The 19,622-nt window shown below is 45.3% G+C and overlaps 1 protein-coding gene across 5 annotated transcripts in view; it reads right to left on the bottom strand.

Annotated features, from left to right (window-relative positions):
* Positions 1-19,622, bottom strand: part of LOC126262440 (UDP-glycosyltransferase UGT5-like) — a 174,540-nt gene that overhangs the window by 72,759 nt on the left and 82,159 nt on the right. For all 5 annotated transcript variants that reach the window (XM_049959091.1, XM_049959092.1, XM_049959089.1 and 2 more), the window contains one exon: positions 3,239-3,494. In XM_049959091.1, the coding sequence (XP_049815048.1) occupies positions 3,239-3,481 (243 nt within the window). In that variant the 5' untranslated portion in view covers positions 3,482-3,494. The remainder of the gene's footprint in view (positions 1-3,238; positions 3,495-19,622) is intronic.

Below are 19,622 nucleotides of genomic sequence, written 5' to 3'. Positions count from 1 at the left end.
ATATTTCCTCACCTTGAATTTTAATACTACTTCTGAACCTTGTTTTAATTTCCTTCATTTCTCCTACGTCACAGCCGGAGAACATCAGAGGAGAACGACGGCATCCCTGCCTTGCCCTCGTTTCAATAACAGCATTTCGCTGCTACTCGTCCATTCCCCTTGTTCCCCCTTTCGGTTTTTGTGTACTGGGTGATTATAAATAAAATGCAGCAGCTCACAGAGGTCTAGCGTGGGCTCTTATTACTGTATGCAGCGAAACTTGGTAGATATACTAAAGTGTTAATGAGGAACCGATTTACGCTTGGAAAAAAATTAGTTCCAATTTTAGCCACGAGGTGCGAATCTGGCGCTGTATAGCATTTCGTCGTCATCTCCAGTCCTCATATTGGACAAATTGTTTAAGCAGCAGTTAATCATCACTTGCTTGACCTTCTCTTCCCATGTCCCATTCCTAATCTATTACATATGGAAACATTTCTATACATCTTTCTTGTATTCACGGTGCCATGTTTGCACCTGGTTGCCAAATTTAGAACTAATTTTTTCCAACGTAAATTGGTTCTGCATTTATGCATTAGAATGTCTAAGAAGTTTTGCTGCCATACGATGAGGACAGCCCACACTGGACGTCTGTGGGTTACCACACTTTAATTATAGCCATCCGGTGTATTGTCCATCGCACAGTTTCCTCTGTGGCGCATACCCATTTTTCTGAGGATTCCAAAAATCTTGCATCACTTTACACTGCTGAACGCTTTCCGTAGGTGAACAAACCCAGTGGAAGTATCTTGAGTTTTCTTAAATCTTGCTTCCACTATCAAATGTTAAATTCCGAACTGCCTTCCGGATGCTGTTACCATATTAAAGCGAAACTAATGGTCGTTTAACAGCTTCTTAAGTTTTATTTTCCATTATTCTGTATGTTATTCTTGTCAGCGACTTAGGTGCTTGAGCCATAATGCTGACTGGGCACATTTACCTACTTTTGGCGTGTTTGGAGAGTGTGTGGGAAGTATGAAGGTATTTCTCCAGCCTCACAATTTACACACTAACTCGAGTTGTAACTAACTTTAAGCTTTGCCTCCGCTTCTGATTCAGCATTACGCCGAGTTGACAAGTGGCAATATAAAGCACTCAGCGCGAAGTTCTTATCACAATGAGCGGACATTTCGTAACAGACGCTCTTAGTGGATGTTCAGGAGCAACGCAGCATGCGTTTTCCATCAAAGCATTGACTGAGCGGGCGTCACCGCACACCCTACCTCCCACTCGTAGTTAAGATTGCCTTTTTCATCCTTCTGTCTTCAGACTGGTTTGATGATGCGGCCCGCCACCAATTCCTCTCCTCTGTCTACCGTTTCATTTCAGAGTAGCAGTTACCAAGATGACTTGTATTTAGCCCGAATGGATAGTCGTGACGACGAAGATCCGTCTGAGAGATGAAAGCGTGAACTTAGTCTCTTTCCCAAACTTTCAAAGTTAGCGAGAAGAATGTTGTGCGTTCCTGCCTCAAATGTGAATAGCGAAAGAAATTCCAGCGCGGTTTGGAACGTTATCTCAGACGGACGAAGAAAACTTGACCCGAAACTAGTCCATCCATTGTAATTACGCCAGCAGGGAATAATTTGTTATTGTTAGATTTCTAACTTGTCAGGTGTGAGTTCGCATACGTACATTTGAATCAATAAAGCAGGTGGTGTTATAAAGAATGGCAATGTAATTTTTCATTATGAGACCGACAAAAGTTGGCAGTTACATAGTTTTCCTGTGAAAATGCAAATTATTTCTAAATTTTCGTTATTAGATAAAGCACGCTATTTTCTCTTATGAATCATGACGGTGTCATTGTTACACAATCAGATAGGAATACATGTCTACAGCATAACTAAAGTGACGTGAGTGTATTGCCATCAGCTGGTGGGAGAACAGCCTGAAGACACACAGAGCCGGCGGCCTCTGTCCCCACCCCTCCACTACCCCCCCTCCCCACTACCCCCCTCCCCACACACATTCAGTGGCGATCAATTGTTCTGATACGATTAGTCTTGTAAACTCTGATTTTATATTAATTACGGGACAGTTCTGAGGAGAAACAGGCGCCCTTTTATTTTTTTCCTTAGCTGAAGATGTTCCCCTTATCTGGCACGTTGCTCAACTTCCTCTGGTTTTACGTGTGGACTCACGAACTGTTCTTGGTTTGCTGTTGACAGCATGTGTGGTCAGACTGTCAGTGAATGCCTCTACGTGGCTGGAAGTTTTTCAGTCAGGCTCCACACAAGCAGTTACAAATTTTCTGTGTTAAACATCGCTTGTTATTTCTTGAATTCTTTGCTGTTTCGGAGAAAGAGAGATACTTTACTCTCTGAAAGTTACCTGTCAGATATGGCAATTGACAGATGTATAACAATTCAAACGCTTCTACAGTTCTTGGCGATGGAGCAAGTAGGGGTGCATGACGTCCCCCGCCCCTCCCCTCCCCTGGATACACTCCTCTTTTTAAGGTGCGTTCTCAGATGCCAACGAAAGCTCCAGAATGAGATTTTCACTCTGCAGCGGCGTGTACGCTGATATGAAACTTCCTGGCAGATTAAAACTGTGTGCCGGACCGAGACTCGAACTCGGGACCTTTGCCTTTCGCGGGAAAGTGCTCTACTACCTGAGCTACCCAAGCACGACTCACACCCCGTCCTCACAACTTTACTTCTGCCAGTACCTCGTCTCGTCTCCTACCTTCCAAACTTTACAGAAGCTCTTCTGCGAACCTTGCAGAACTAGCACTCCTGAAAGAAAGGATATTGCGGAGACATGGCTTAGCAAGGTTCGTAGGAGAGCTTCTGTAAAGTTTGGAAGGTAGGAGACGAGGTACTGGCAGAAGTAAAACTATGAGGACGAGGCGTGAGTCGTGCTTCGGTAGCTCAGATGGTAGAGCAAAAATGTTCAAATGTTTGTGAAATCTTATGGGACTTAACTGCCAAGGTCATCAGTCCCTAAGCTTACACACTACTTAACCTAAATTAACCTAAGGACAAACACACACACCCATGCCCGAGGGAGGACTCGAACTCGGCCGGGACGATGGTAGAGCACTTGCCCGCAAAAGGCAAAGGTCCCGAGTTCGAGTCTCGTTCCGGCACACAGTTTTAATCTGCCAGGAAGTTTCACCAATGAAAGTTTTTAAAATGCATTACTGGTGCAGAATATTACTGTGTCAAAACTCTTAAATTTGTTAGGCACTCACCCCCTTGAGGTGGTGCCATTCGTCCCTGTGCAGCGCTATGTCGTGGTAGTTCCGCAGAGGTGTCTTCCTGGGGAAGTAGCTGAGCACCGTCACGTTGTGGCCCCTGGCTGCAAGCTCCGACAGCAGCCGGTCGAACATGACGAAGTGGCTGGGCGCCGAGAACCAGATGGGCGCTAAGATGTTGGCTCCCTGCGAGCCCAGGCTGCCCAGCAGCAGGACGGCGACCGGCAAAGCATGGCGCATGGTGAGATCCCACCTACATTCAACACAAAGAGAGTGGATAGCATCTACAGTGAATACTATCACAGTGACTGAGCACCAGAGTCCATGCACACTCCCGGACAGAAACAATCGGCAAACAGTCTGAGGCTAACTCCAATAACAAGGAAGTTCGTCATAAAACAAAACACGGAACCGTCTTAACTGGCAAGTGGAACCTTCACAGAGTGTGAACGATGTAAGAGAGAATGGTAGCACTGCCGATGTGCAGCCTACCCACTCGTCCAGTAATGGTGCTGGCAGCAAGTGAGACATGCGCCCTGGTTTTGTTCTCTCACCGGCAGTGCCAAAAGTCAACTCTGCAGTTGTGCTTCTAGCAGCACACATAGACACGACACCAGATCTCCACCCCCCCCCCCCCCCCGCACCCTCGGGGGAGCCAGTGCTGCAGGCATCAATGCAGAAACATGGGAAGGCAAGCAACTAGGTGGACTGGTGTGCTTGAGGAGGCCGTGGGGTCTGTCCAGGTGACACAGCGGCAGTGGCAGTGCAGGCAGAGCAACAGCATGTGCATGTTGACAGTGTTGGCCTCCATTGCCTCATCATGTTGCAGCACTGGATAGTCAGTGTCTCCAGCCTGGTAGCAGCATACAGACTAAGTGACCCAGACGGTGTTGAGTCAGTGTGGGAAAGACATTGTGCATGCCAGTGGCATAGAAACTGTATCATTGGTGGCGACAGATGGGTGCGGTTGATGACGGGCAGCCACCATCTATCATTGGCAGAGTGCCTGGCGCAGCTGGCAGCCATGTTTTGACGTCGTCAGTGCTCAATAGCTCCTCAAAAGAAGGTGCCCTTGTGGTATTCAACACATGGAATGCTGCAGTGCTTGCAGATGGACTCCCTGCCAGTGTCTGCCACGTTCGTGTGTGCAGCGGGTCAGTACCAAACTCAGGTCGCAGCTGGTACTAATGGTGAGAGAGCAATATGTGGTAAGCGTCCAGGATGAACATTCACCAACCACACGTCACTAACACCTTCGCCAATAGCTGTGACATCCACTGACCAAAATACATGCCCAGACAGAGGTGCCTAGGGTAAATCACAAACGCTGCAAGCTTACCTCAGACTGACTACATTCCCAGACACAGGTGCCTGGGTTAAATCACAAATGCCGCAAGCTTACCTCAGACTACAGAGCAGATGCAGCAAAGTCCTGTTAGCTGTGGAGGATACCTGTCAGGCTTCTCCAGTGTAGCCGTGTAGTTATGTAGGTGCTGAGAAATATAAGCAATGTCAAGTCTGTCAATGACTCTGCCAGGCACTTTTTGAACTGTGTCTTAGAGATTCACATAATATTCTCTGCCTATCCATTCGATTGCAGGTGAAATGGTGCAAACGTGCAGGGTCAATACCATTGTGGGTGCAGAAATCTTGAAACAGCGCCGATGTGAACTTAGGCCATTATCAGAAATAATCATCTGGGGTGACCCTTCAATGACAAAGACCTGGGTGAGAGCCCGCACTGTAGCTTCTGTGGAGATGAAGCACATGCGCAGGATATACACTCCTGGAAATGGAAAATAGAACACATTGACACCGGTGTGTCAGACCCGCCATACTTGCTCCGGACACTGCGAGAGGGCTGTACAAGCAATGATCACACGCACGGCACAGCGGACACACCAGGAACCGCGGTGTTGGCCGTCGAATGGCGCTAGCTGCGCAGCATTTGTGCACCGCCGCCGTCAGTGTCAGCCAGTTTGCCGTGGCATACGGAGCTCCATCGCAGTCTTTAACACTGGTAGCATGCCGCGACAGCGTGGACGTGAACCGTATGTGCAGTTGACGGACTTTGAGCGAGGGCGTATAGTGGGCATGCGGGAGGCCGGGTGGACGTACCGCCGAATTGCTCAACACGTGGGGCGTGAGGTCTCCACAGTACATCGATGTTGTCGCCAGTGGTCGGAGGAAGGTGCACGTGCCCGTCGACCTGGGACCGGACCGCAGCGACGCACGGATGCACGCCAAGACCGTAGGATCCTACGCAGTGCCGTAGGGGACCGCACCGCCACTTCCCAGCAAATTAGGGACACTGTTGCTCCTGGGGTATCGGCGAGGACCATTCGCAAACGTCTCCATGAAGCTGGGCTACGGTCCCGCACACCGTTAGGCCGTCTTCCGCTCACGCCCCAACATCGTGCAGCCCGCCTCCAGTGGTGTCGCGACAGGCGTGAATGGAGGGACGAATGGAGACGTGTCGTCTTCAGCGATGAGAGTCGCTTCTGCCTTGGTGCCAATGATGGTCGTATGCGTGTTTGGCGCCGTGCAGGTGAGCGCCACAATCAGGACTGCATACGACCGAGGCACACAGGGCCAACACCCGGCATCATGGTGTGGGGAGCGATCTCCTACACTGGCCGTACACCACTGGTGATCGTCGAGGGGACACTGAATAGTGCACGGTACATCCAAACCGTCATCGAACCCATCGTTCTACCATTCCTAGACCGGCAAGGGAACTTGCTGTTCCAACAGGACAATGCACGTCCGCATGTATCCCGTGCCACCCAACGTGCTCTAGAAGGTGTAAGTCAACTACCCTGGCCAGCAAGATCTCCGGATCTGTCCCCCATTGAGCATGTTTGGGACTGGATGAAGCGTCGTCTCACGCGGTCTGCACGTCCAGCACGAACGCTGATCCAACTGAGGCGCCAGGTGGAAATGGCATGGCAAGCCGTTCCACAGGACTACATCCAGCATCTCTACAATCGTCTCCATGGGAGAATAGCAGCCTGCATTGCTGCGAAAGGTGGATTTACACTGTACTAGTGCCGACATTGTGCATGCTCTGTTGCCTGTGTCTATGTGCCTGTGGTTCTGTTAGTGTGATCATGTGATGTATCTGACCCCAGGAATGTGTCAATAAAGTTTCCCCTTCCTGGGACAATGAATTCACGGTGTTCTTATTTCAATTTCCAGGAGTGTATGTGCAATCTGACACTCCATCAACCGCCACAGACCATACATAAAATGGCAGAAGTGGTCTGAAAATTCGATGTGAATGCAGTCCCATGGCTGAGAGGGCATAGGCCACGGAGCCAAAGTTTTTGGCGGCACCTCTTTCTGTATGGCATTTATGGATCATCTATTCAAACACCAATTAAGTGCCAGGTCAGCAGACAAAACATCGTGAAAGTAGCTTCATTCGGGTCATACCCCAGGGACCATGGTGTTAGAGAGGAAACAAACCCCCAGGACCAGAGGACTGCCGGCCGCTGTGGTAGAGCGGTTCTAGGCGCTATGGTCGCAAGTTCGAATCCTGACTCGGGCATGGATGTGTGTCAGGTCCTTAGGTAAGTTAGGTTTAAGTAGTTCTAAGTTCTAGAGGACTGACGACCTCAGATGTTAAGTCCCATAGTGCTCAGAGCCATTTGAACCATTTGACCAGAGGAATGATGATCTGGGAGTTGCTCGAGTTGGTGCTAAGGAGGAGAGTGCCAACTACTGTCAGTCAACGATGGAGAAAATAGGTGCAAAACAGACCAGACTGCTTGGTGGTTAGGCACTAGAGCCAAGCATTGCACATAAAATTGACAAACTGTCAGAGCATGGTATCTTACTGAGTGGCCAGTGATTTGTACTGGGCTGTCACCAGAAGTCAATTACCCATGTGCTGCAAGTCAGCAGAGAACTGGACACACACCACTTTGGTTTTCTTGAAGGCCAGATCAGGTCCTACGAGTAGGTGTGACTATGTGCCCACATTATCATGCTGTGCCATGGATCTGTGATGAATTTCATAGAGGCACAAACCGATAAACAAAATGCAAGCTGCAGCTGTTTTGCTGTCCTGTCAAGAAGTTGCGAACAGGAGCCAAACAGTGCTACAAACGGCTCATGGTCGATGATGAAATATAATTTGGTCCCACAGAAGAAACCATGGTACTTCTGGACTGTGAACATAATGACTAAAGCATCCTTTTCCAACCGATAACAACTGTTGAGAGGATATCAACTTTTTAGAGCTGCGATATGCTGTTTAGAGCCATCAGTGTTTCTATGAGCTAAAACCATTCCACCCCCGCACTGGAAAGCATCCTCTGCCAGTACAAGCTTTTGCCCAGGGCAAGAGTGCCGAGAGTGGATAAACATTCTATTGTTATCTCCTGACCAAACGAAAGGAATATCTGTTTCTCGCAACTTGTTCTGTGGATGAATTATATCCACTGCACTAGGGAAAACTTTGCATAATAATTAATTTTGCCCAGAAGCGACTATAGTTCGTTCTGCTTTCACGGTTTAGGGAGGTTATCGGTCGTCGCTACATGGTGTTTCGTAAGTTTGATGACGTCCTTCGAAAGAAGGTGGCCCAAATACTCCATTTCTGTCTGAAAAAGCTTTGATTTCTGCTGATTTACATAAGGCCCATCCCTTGAAATTTAGTGTACAGAATTCGAAGTTTGTCAATATGTTGCTATTGTGAGGAAGTCATGGCGATCATGCCATCAAGACAGTTTGCATAGCACAGAACATCCTGCATTAACGGTTCAAAAAATCTTTGCTAAATGGTCAGAACACACACGATGCTGAACCGCGCTCTAAGCACTATGGGATTTAACATCTGAGGTCATCAGACCCTAGACTTAGAACTACTTAAACCTAACTAACCTAAGGACAGCACACACATCCATGCCCGAGGCAGGATTCGAACCTGCGACCGTAGCAGCTGCTCGGTTCCGGACTGAAACGCCTAGAACCGCTCGGCCGCAGCTGTGAGGTGGTATCGAGCCGAAACTGTAGGGATGATTCTGCCAATCAGTTTTTGAGAAAAACTTATCACCCGAAAGTTGTACGATTATTTTTTCAGGGTGAGAAATAGCATAGCTACAGGTTGGACGGTTATGATAACTTAAAATCCCCACGCAAAAGAAGCGTTCCCGTACACTTCCAGATAACAAGCAGAGATGTAGCTTACAGGCTGGCAAACAGAATAGGTAGGGCATGACAAAATTTGGGAACGACCATCGGGTTAACGGTAATGTGGGTCTCGTAGTATTTTACAGCACGCAGTCCTAGCGAAAACAGTCACCCAAACTCGTGACGGATATGGTGTAACACCTGAAATGGGATGGAGTCAGAAATGACGTACACGACATCCTGAAATTGAAAACCGAGAACTGTAAACATGTCGACACAAATATGTTTCCTGGCATAATATTTTCTGGGGATAAAATTATGACAGCTGTGTGACAGGCTGATACTGAATGTCGATTGAATTGGCCTTGGCCAATGACCATATGACGATTGGTGGAGGAAAAAGAAGGGTGACTCAACATTGATACATTTCAAGATTCACGAGAGGTACACGGACTGGAAAACGTAACGACCGTTGCCGAATCTGCAGCGTAATATAAATGTTGATGGTAATATTGAACTCCTGGCTGAGCACCGGCGTGACACAGCGAACCTCCAGAAACTCCACGTCCGAGGATTGGACGCGTGGGCAGCCATGGAAGCAGTCACCAGGTGGCCTCATTTACAGCAAGCCGCACACCGTGCATGCAGTTGCTGGCAGCGACTACGGACGTTTTCGGACATAATCGGGAAACAAGGAGAAATTGTCAGGAAGAGCCACAGTCCAACGGCGAATGGTGCAAACAAGAAGAAAATGACGAGGGTGCCAGGGAACAATGCCATCACTGGGGCAATGAACATACCAACGCAACTTCCACTATGTACTCAAACTGTTCAGATGCAGCCTGTGACACTTCGAACGCATGAGTCATAATCAGGACCTCCTATACTGTGATGTCTTCTAAATGTAGCACATCTTTACACACCTCACTGTCCGGAACAGAACAAACAACGATGTCACATATCAGAGTCGGCATAGGCCTGTTGACAATGAACACAAGTAAATCGGTACCTCTGACTTAAAGCACAGAGGTCGGCTACCCATGCCTAATAGGACTGGCACCGCTTCTTTTGTTGCTGGTGAAAGCCCTTATGGGAAGCCACAACGAAGGTTTGCTAAGGGTAATAAGTACTGAGCAACTCCCACAGTCGAAGAAATGACAATTTCGCAAGGGTCCTTCGCTGCGAAATCCTGCTGCAAATGTCGGACATATGAGTCACCCCTTTCCTTCGCCTCCTGGAACAGTGGAAAAGCTGGAGGAAGAGATGGGTGTAGCGAGGGCGACTGCGGATGGACCATGGCACGCTGCGAAGTCGTAACTAACTGACAAAAGGAGTGTAACTGTTGCTGTTGTAACAACTGAATCAACGCCGGATTCATTGCACTAGCGGAATAAGTGCGGGAAACTAAACAACCACATTATCAGAAACCTTGTTACATGTAACAAAATACACAATGAATGCAATTGCAATGACTGAGTACCACAGCACATTCACTCGCATGGACAGAAACAATGGGAAAACATCCCGAGGCCAAAGGTGAACTCTGCGGTTGTGCTGGCCGCGGCGTACTTGGACACGCCCCCACAGGACGGCCTACATTCCAACATATACATCACTCCATGTTTCAGTGTACATTACATGGGCTACAGAAGAAATGAAATTTTCTAATCAAAGAAATATTTAGGTCTACAGTGTCTCAGCGGAAACAGGCGAACAGAATATCTAGTCAATACCGATCGTTAATTGACAGACTTGACAAGAAATAACGATAGCAGACTACGTTCCAATACGAATTCGATTAAATATGAGAAGACGAAACGTTAGATACCAATGTGCAGTCGACGTCGAGATCACTGGAGGTGAAGCACTACGTCTAATGATCGAATTGGCCGATGATTGGGCAGGAAATCGGCCCTGGACTTTGCAAAAGTTTTTGCGTTTTTCTTGTGAAAAACTTGAACCCCGATGGCCAGACGAAGATTTGAACCCCATCCCTCCTGAATGTGAGTCCAGTCCCAGAACTACCACAACAGTAGAATCCAATTAGACATTCATGGAAAAATCACTCAGCTGAACGTTCAGGCGCTGAAGATCTCGGCGTGTTGCAACAAAAGGAAACTATCGTCAATATCAGGCCAAATGAAAATGACAAAAGCAGTCCCCTCTGCTCCTTACGTTTCCAAGTGATCCTTTTTTTTTTTTTTGCACATAGTAACAAAACAACAGTTCGAATTTCATATATCATTCGACGTACTGGAATTTAAAACTCTTTGCCATTTTACGAGACATCTGAGATGCGAAATAGGACTTCATATCTTATTCGTCACAACAAGTTATCGTGCTCGTGAAGGACCAGTGTCTTTCGAAAACTGAGAACGTAAGACTGTTCTAACGGAATTACTCTCGTATTCTTGCGTCACAAATTTGTATATAGACACAAGTACATGCAGAATTCTTTTCAGTGTTCCGTAGTCCAATCGATACAAACGGAACCGTTAGACGATCACTTTGTTGTACATCTGTGATGGCACACCAGACTGCTCAGACTTTAGCTCAGGTTCGATCCTTACTACCGCCCCATGTCCAACTTTTGTATCGCTGTGTCATTCGGTTTTAGGAAACCAAACGGTGAACTTGTTTAGCAACACTATCTTTGGCGGGCAATTTGAATTTGTGCGCGCAACGGCCACACTGGCTAACTTCAATGCTAATTAACTCAGAAACGGCGCAACGTATCAAGTCTTTTTCTTAACACTTATTTCCCAGCACTGCCTATCCTGTAATACCATTACAAGCTTTTCAGATGTTTCTGACAACCCTGTACGTAAAGATAAGGCAATTAGTTACTGGAAGTAATTCTAATTAATTATTGGAACTAATTATTTTCTGACCCTGCGGTGCGCGAGGTAACTAAGATTGTGTTGTCCATACGTGCGGTGAGCCAATCACCCATACTGCTGAAGCAACAGCTGCCTCTGAGGTAACTATGAAAATAAGACTATATCAAGAGAAAGGCAAAGAAGGAAAAAACAATTAGCTATTTCGACGCAACAGAATCTCTGCTGGGAAGGATACATGTATTATTAGCAGAGAAAACTTGCTCACAATTTTTTAATTGCATTCATTAAGTAGCAGAGTCAAAACGTGGTTATTACATTGCTCTTTTGTTTTCTTTCAAGCACATCTGTAGCAGGGAATATTGCCATAATTAAATCACTCGGAAGCGAAGTGTATTTTCAGATTGCAGCGGACAGAAATTAGACGCTTATTACCAAGAGTCCTGTAGATGCCACTTACAAATAATTTTCCTGACCTTATCCCGTGATCTCCATTCGTTTGGTACGGGTACGTATTCTGAGCCATTTCTGACACAATGTATTGTCGATCATGTATCGATGAGTAATGGGATTCCGCTACTCCCTCTTATTACCCTACCTGACAAAGGTCAATTGCTCTATGTGTAAACTGGCGAGAAATTAAAAGAAATGTAGCAAATTAAAAATGGCAGGAAATTAAAAACATAGCCCAGTTGTGGTAGCGTATTTCCTACATAAGCAAGGTTGTCGTCCGATGTATAACTTGTCAGAGGATTGATGATGATGCATTGTCATGCTGGCTGGCCTGGAATAATGGCCCTGGCTCTATGATGTCACAGTCCAAGACTTGAGATACTGGTGCAGCACTAGCATGACATAAGAATCCAAGATGGCTTGCCTGAAATACAAAATGGCGATCGAACATGGCATACTGATGTAACTGTATGACGTCAGAACCCAATCCACTGGCACTGGTTCTATGCTGTCACAATCCATCTCAGATGTATTGAGCTATTTATAACAGTGTAGCATTCAGTTATACGGGTGCAGCTCTGGGGGTATTGGCACTGACTCTATGACGTCAGAATCTAAGTTCTAGAATAATGGTACTATGCTGTAAGAGGCAAAGGATGTTTGTGCAGGTCCAGGCTTGTGTGCTCGACAAAGGATGACTTAATTGACATGTTTCCCCAAGCTACTATTCACTCAGAGGTGTACAATCACCGCATATTGTTTCTCTTAACTCAAAGTTTGGATCTCTCAACTTGAGTCTTTCTTAAAATAAACGGTGGGAGGCATAGTGCATTCTGGACACACATCTGTGCCGCCAACCCGACTTATTCTCCTAAATTAAAGTCAAACTATATGCTGTGTCGTAGGAACACTTGCGTCTTTATCTAAACAAATACCTTCCCAGGGAAAATTCCCTATTCTGCGGTCGCGAAGTTCATGATCACCAGATTGGTCGAGAAGTCCGCAAATGCCCCCAGCCACGGGATCCCCTCTAAGAGCCAAGTCGCCCTCGAGCTGTGTCACCATGTACCGGTGACAGCTCCGTTCAGGGAGAAACCATACGCGTACTGCCGACTCGAAACTCTAACGTAAGGTCGAGTGCAGAAATTTCGATTCCCAGCTCTAGCATGCTTTTGTGAGAGCACTGCAGCTGCTGCCTGATTGATTCGAGTTAAAATGATAGGAAACATGAAAAATGCAGTAAGCATTCTTGTGCTTTAAAGCATATGAGAGGGAGTCAAAATCCACGTAAGTTGGAAATGACCTATAACCCTACACGTACTTTCCGTATGGAAACTGAAAAATCTAGAGATGCTCATTAATGGAGACTTGTGCAATGGCTCTTCAGTAAAAAAATCAAAGTACTAAGCTTGTACAATTCACTACCACAATTTGTGTGTGGAATGGAAGGTGGTTATTTCATTGGCAGTAACATCAGCAACCATCACAGAGCCATCAAACACGCGAACCAGGCGTGTAACAGTAACATTTCAGTGTGAAACATGCTGAAATTTATTTACAAGTCTAATCGTACACGTCGAAAACGCAGCAGATGCATATCATGAGAAAGTATGATATTTCCTACAAGAACACTGTTCAATATCATATTAGTACACGACATTTCAAGAAGAAAAGGTGAACTGTCGTAGCTCCACCTGACGCCTGACGACTGCAGCACCGCCAGCGAAACAGCACACGCCGCTACCTCCGCCTAGTGAAACGACTGTGAACGCTACACCTCGATAGTTCAAGTAGAGACCTTACAGGCATATCGCCCAGCTATGTCCAGCAGGGGAGAACGCAATGCGTCAGTGTACATGGGTGGCTTGAATTCTCGAAATCACAACGAGAGGTCAGCGCTAGCGCAACGAGTTTTTCATGTGATATTCATTTTTAGATTGTTGCCTGTAAACACGTGCCCCGTCAGTGCTCTTGAAAGAGAGCTGTGGCGGTGACGTGGCTCTGTTATTTTTCCCCCTTAGTGATTTGCGAAGATGGAAAAATCGAGATTCGAGCAGTGATTAAGTACTTCGTAAAGAAAGGTACGAAAGCAAAGGACATTCATGCCGATTTTCAGAAGACACTGAGGGACTCTGCTCCTTCAAATTCAACTGTCGCAAGTGGACAAATGAATTTAAATTTGGTCGGGAGAGATTAGATGATGATCCGCGCAGTGATCGGCCAAGATGTGTGACTATTCCAGAAATCATTGAAAACGTGCACGACTCTTCACGCGCGCCCGGACACATGTGCCGTCGCCATGACAAAATTACACGAACTAAGGTATGAATTTTTGTCACGCCCCCCTTATTCACCTGATATGGCTCCGTCAGACTTCCATCTCTTCCAGGATTGAAAATTTTCTTGGTGGACGAAGATTCACTTCAAATGAAAAACTGATAGTTGGAGTTGAGCATTTTCCAGGTTTGGAGGGGATATCAAGGTACTGGAACATCATTGGACCAAGTGCATTAATCTACAAGGAGACTACATTGGAAAATATGTGATGTAAGTACTTTTTTTCTATTCCGTTTCGAGAACTTTTCAAACCACCCACGTACATACTCTGCGGCTCACGGGACTCGACGCCCGACTGCCGGCCTGAGAGGGGTGTGCTGTGGACAACTCGCCTCCGACAACTCACAGTGCACGTCAGTCGCAGTGGACTGCTGTTAAAGTACAGAAGGGTGCCCCGCATCACATCGATTAGGAAGACATCGAAACAATTTTGAAACCGTCGAATATAGTAACGGTTTCAAAGAATATTGTAACGCCTACACCGGATCTTGTTCTGAAATCTGCAAATATATTAGAAAACAATCGATTTTCATGTAAATCAGAGAATTTCTACATCAAAATTTATCTCATCACTATATCAAATCTACTCAGCAAATGACACATGATAGCAATCACATGATTGAATTTCATGTCAAATGGTTCCCAGCTCACCATGTGCTCCACACTGCACACATGACATCGGACATCTCCTTTGTGCTACAGATCAAAAACCACAACTACCACAAGGGCACTTGTTAATGTTTCGAAGAAATCTAAGCCTTCTGTCCACTTCTCATGTACTTTACGATGAATGATTGAATTCTAACAACTCTTTGGATTGGAAAACCTTGGTATTCGTTCCAATGACCTCAATGTTGGCAGGGCATTAAACCCAATCTTCCTTCCTTCCTTTCCTGCATCTATCACTAACGTTTCTTAAGACTCTGTTAACGTAATGTTTATGTAGAGGCCACCTGACTCTTTAATCAGGCACTTTAAAAATTTGATAAGTTGACTACAAGGTCATAAGCAGTTTTGTAGTCAGTGTAATCGAGTTCCATGCAGTCTATATGTAAGTTAGCCATTATAGCAAACAAACTGTTGTTAATTTAAGTTATTCCGCCAGTTTTAAAAAAATCTGGAAACTGCTTCCCAGCTTCCGTATGCAAAATGTGGGCTTCTTATAACACCTCATGGACATTGTTACACAGTCCACATCTCCATGCTGTGCGTATACATCAGATGTCCCAACAGGGTTTGTAAATGGACACAGCTGACATGCATACAGAAAATCACTGAACATATACCAAGCAACGTGTTGCAGGATTACCCACTGAATTATCACATTAAGGTGTTCCCATGTCTGATGTAGATCCAAAGCCATGACAACAAGGAAACTGGCAGCTCCACACACATTTTGACAAATATAGGTGCCGTATTCAGTCCAGTCATAAATCTGACATGATATTCTGTACTTTGCTCATGTGGTGCCATCACGGGTCTGTATTTAAAACTGACCAGAAGTCAGGAATGCTAGCTTTATGTTCCAACACATTCCGATAAGATAATCAAAAGAGGAGTTTATATCACACACACACACACACACACACAGATTTTTCTATAGCCTATCTCATTTATTACAATATTTCCCCTATAAGCTATGTTAACTTTTCTTACAATTTTAAACATCTTTTCACTGCCTCAACTGAAATCTACCTTCTTGACAGTCAAATTTGTTGCAGACTCTTCCCACCACTGCAGAAATATAGTAGGAAAATACTTTGTAATAGCCGTATGTTGGAAGAAACTGCGAGAAACTGTACCAGGAAACCTATCTCTTAGACCTTTCATTTCATGACAATACAAGTAATGTGTTTGTTTTGCATATTATTTATAAAATACTTAAAGATTTGTTTTACAATATTACATGGCACACATGGGAGTACTACTCATCCAACTTACAAGATAAAGTGCATTGGTTACTGTCATTATTGTTGGGGCTATAGCCCACTTCAATGAGATAGGTCCATTGCCGGCTAGTACCTGCAGAGGTACATCGTATAAAACCAATACACTGCTATGTGCTTTACTGTTTTACATTCCAGGTACTTGAAAAATTTGTCTGTAGACTTGAAACAGTTATTGGGGTGGGAGTAGGACATCTACAACTTGCTGATGGATAGTGCTTCTGGTTTAGACAGGGTATCTGATGCTGCAACTGCTGAGTTGATTTCAGATTTGTTGTAGGAATTACGTATGTTATTGTAACACTAGATGTGGACTTATATTAGGGGAATAAGTTGGAGTGGCAGCATGTGTTTCTTTGAAAACACAAGGTGAGAGATCCAAACTAAGAGTTAAGAGAAGCAGTATGTAGTGACTGTACCCCACTCAGTGAATAGTACCTCAGGGAAACATGCCAGGTAGAACATCCTTTGTCCAGCAGACACACCTGGACCTGCACAAACATCCTCTGTCACTTATGTCAAAGTGCCAGTATTCCAGAACTTGTATTCTGACATCACACAGTCAGTGCCAGTATGCATAGAACTGCACCTGTATAACTTCATTCTACACTTTTATAAGTAGCCTGACATGTCTGAGCTGGATGATGACGTCATAGAGCTATTGCCCGAGGCCCATCAGAAAGACAGGCCATGGCGGGTATGTCACAGCACATGAAACTGCAGATCTTACAAGTGCCAGCAGCCAACACTGGCAAGGAGAGAGTAACTATTTCAGACGGGTTTAATAATTCTCGACTGCACATTTACATGCATGCAAGCTCTGAATTGCAAATGACAAAGATAAGACATTTAGCAGTTACCTTTTCTGATGGCTCCAAGCACTATGCGACTTAACATCTGAGGTCATCAGTCCCCTAGACTTAGAACTACTTAAACCTAACTAACCTAAAGGACATCACACACATCCATGCCCGAGGCAGGATTCCAACCTGTGACCGTAGCAGCAGCGCAGTTCTGGACTGGAGCGCCTAGAACCACTCGGCCACCGGGGCCGGCAGTTACCTTTTCAATTACATATTGACTTCCTGTGGGCTTTGCATGGTGCTGAGTATTCACAAAGTATGGTGGACGAGCCGACTAGTATGATGTCATAACTTTGTTGCAGGACCCGTATATCTTGTTGGCCCCAGCCATTGATAGTATTCCAAGTTTTGGATTCTGACATCATAAAGCTATGCCAATACACTATGGTCGTCATGTTCCACAGCCATCTTGGATTCTGACATCGTACTACGGTTGTGCCACTGTTCCAAGTTTCAAATTATGAGATCAAAGAGCCAGGGTCAGTACTCCAGGTCAGCCAGTGTGACAATGCACTTGGATTCTGTGCCATTTTTTATTCATGGTGACAACCCTGCTTCCATAAGAAACACACTACCACAGTAAGGCATGGTTTTGAATTTGCCACTATTTTTGAATTTCCCATTTTTGAATACCCTGCCTTTTTCTAATTTCCTATGATTTTTTTTTTAATTTTCTGCCATTTTAAACATAGGGCAAGGGGGCCTTGTCAAACAGTTAAAGGGGAGGGGGCGATGGTGGAGGGGTGGAGAATTCCCTTTCCTCATCGATGACACTTTGCACCAGAAACAGCCCAGAAAATTACTAATATGTTAATCTGGATTTGGCAATGTTAATAATTGAGGGTGACTGGATGCCCTTCGTTTTGCCACCCCATTCCACCCCTTTGAATGGAAATTTGTATGCCATAGTATGTCTTCGACCAGTGGAGATTTGAAAGTGGAAGAACATTTTAGAAATTTCTGTGGATCGTGTAACTGAGGAGGGATGTGGGAGCCAGTGCGTTCGATTCACAAACGTCAGGTCAGGGCACAGGCAGGGATACAGCATAACTGGTTCCAAATGGCAGTTGCTATAAGCAATAGAGGTGCTCTGCATTTGAAGAAATCATGTATCCTGCAAATTACATCCCTCACATGTTTATGTAGAATTTGTAGCTTACCAACTCATCAGCATTGACATGTCTCTGTAGAGGGAATAAAAATTCACTAAATATCTCGCTATGGTCATGTTCACAGCAGAGTGCTAAGATCACTACTCGTTGGCTGCCAGATAGTGAGTGCATGACATCAGCTGCACAGAATGAGCCTAAACTCGACTGTCTTTATCTGTGACCCCAAATGTAGTCACGAGAAGTCACTTAAAAACCACATCCAGGCTGGCCAGCACAACAGCTCTCATTGTTAATCCACCTGGTAAGTGTTGTGTCGATTCCCTAAGGTCTCGACACAATGAGTGGCTAGGTGCACGCGAAACTAACGCAGACGGGCGTAAATTCTGAAACAGGAGACTGGATGAAAAACTATAAAGAAAAGAAGAGAGATTGTCATCTACTTAACTTTTAATGATGTTCTTCTTGTTGAAATACATCTCTTGCATAGTAGTAAGCAATTAGCAATGATACACATGGCGCCTTGCTAGGTAGTAGCGATGGACTAGCTGAAGGCTATTTAATCTGTCTCTCGGCAAATGAGAGGAAGACGTGATACGTCTTGTCGCAAGCTATGTCGTCCGTACAACTGGGGCGAGGTCAAGTCCGTGTCTTGTGACCTGCCATGTGGTGGCGCTAGGTTTGCGATTACACAGTGGCGACACGCGGGTCCGACATGTACTACAGGACCGCGGCCGATTTAAGTTACCACCTAGCAAGTGTGGTGTCTAGCGGTGACACCACAGTAAGTTCAATCTGGGACCCACATGCCTACCAGAATCCCAGATGCAGTGTACTAACAAGAACAGCACAGCACAGCTATCTATTGCCTTATATAATGACAGCACTTCGTTTAATATATGGTAGACAAAAATATGAACATATTTAACATGAGATGTTACAAGCATGTACACAGTAGCCTACTAGAAACAGTAACTTGCTGGATTTGCTTTCTTCATGATTCAACATGGGCCATAAAAATCATAAGTGCACTGGACAAAAAAATTAATCACCCCCATCAGAAATCATAGTAATACTATGGAACACCAGTTCTATATTTTTTGGAAGCCTCAATGTGGTAGTGAAGAGTGTTAACAAATTTCTTTAATAATACCACATAGAAATAAAGCCACTCATAAATGATTAGAGCCCATGAAGCTACCAAATTGTGGGGATACTGATTAATACATTTCACTCAATGTTCCAAATAGTCCCATATGTTTCCTATGGGATTAAGAGAGGGTGACATAATACGCCAGTCATATTGCAATACGTTGGCCCAGCATTTGTCAAACCAGGAACATATACATAAAGCCCTGTGAAACTGGCTTTTAAAATACAGCAATATATCAAAGAGAATGTTTAAATACATATAAAAACAAAGATGCTGAGACTTACCAAACAAAAGTGCTGGCAGGTCGATAGACACACAAACAAACACAAACATACACACAAAATTCTAGCTTTCGCAACCAACGGTTGCTTCGTCAGGAAAGAGGGAAGGAGAGGGAAAGACGAAAGGATGTGGGTTTTAAGGGAGAGGGTAAGGAGTCATTCCAATCCCGGGAGCGGAAAGACTTACCTCAGGGGGAAAAGGACGGGTATACACACACACACACACACACACACACACACACACACACACACACACACACACACAC

Source organism: Schistocerca nitens, chromosome 6 (genome assembly GCF_023898315.1).
Source record: "Schistocerca nitens isolate TAMUIC-IGC-003100 chromosome 6, iqSchNite1.1, whole genome shotgun sequence".
NCBI lineage: Eukaryota > Metazoa > Arthropoda > Insecta > Orthoptera > Acrididae > Schistocerca > Schistocerca nitens.
The sequence above is the reverse complement of the archived record's forward strand: the minus strand, read 5'-3'. Positions and strand labels throughout refer to the sequence as shown.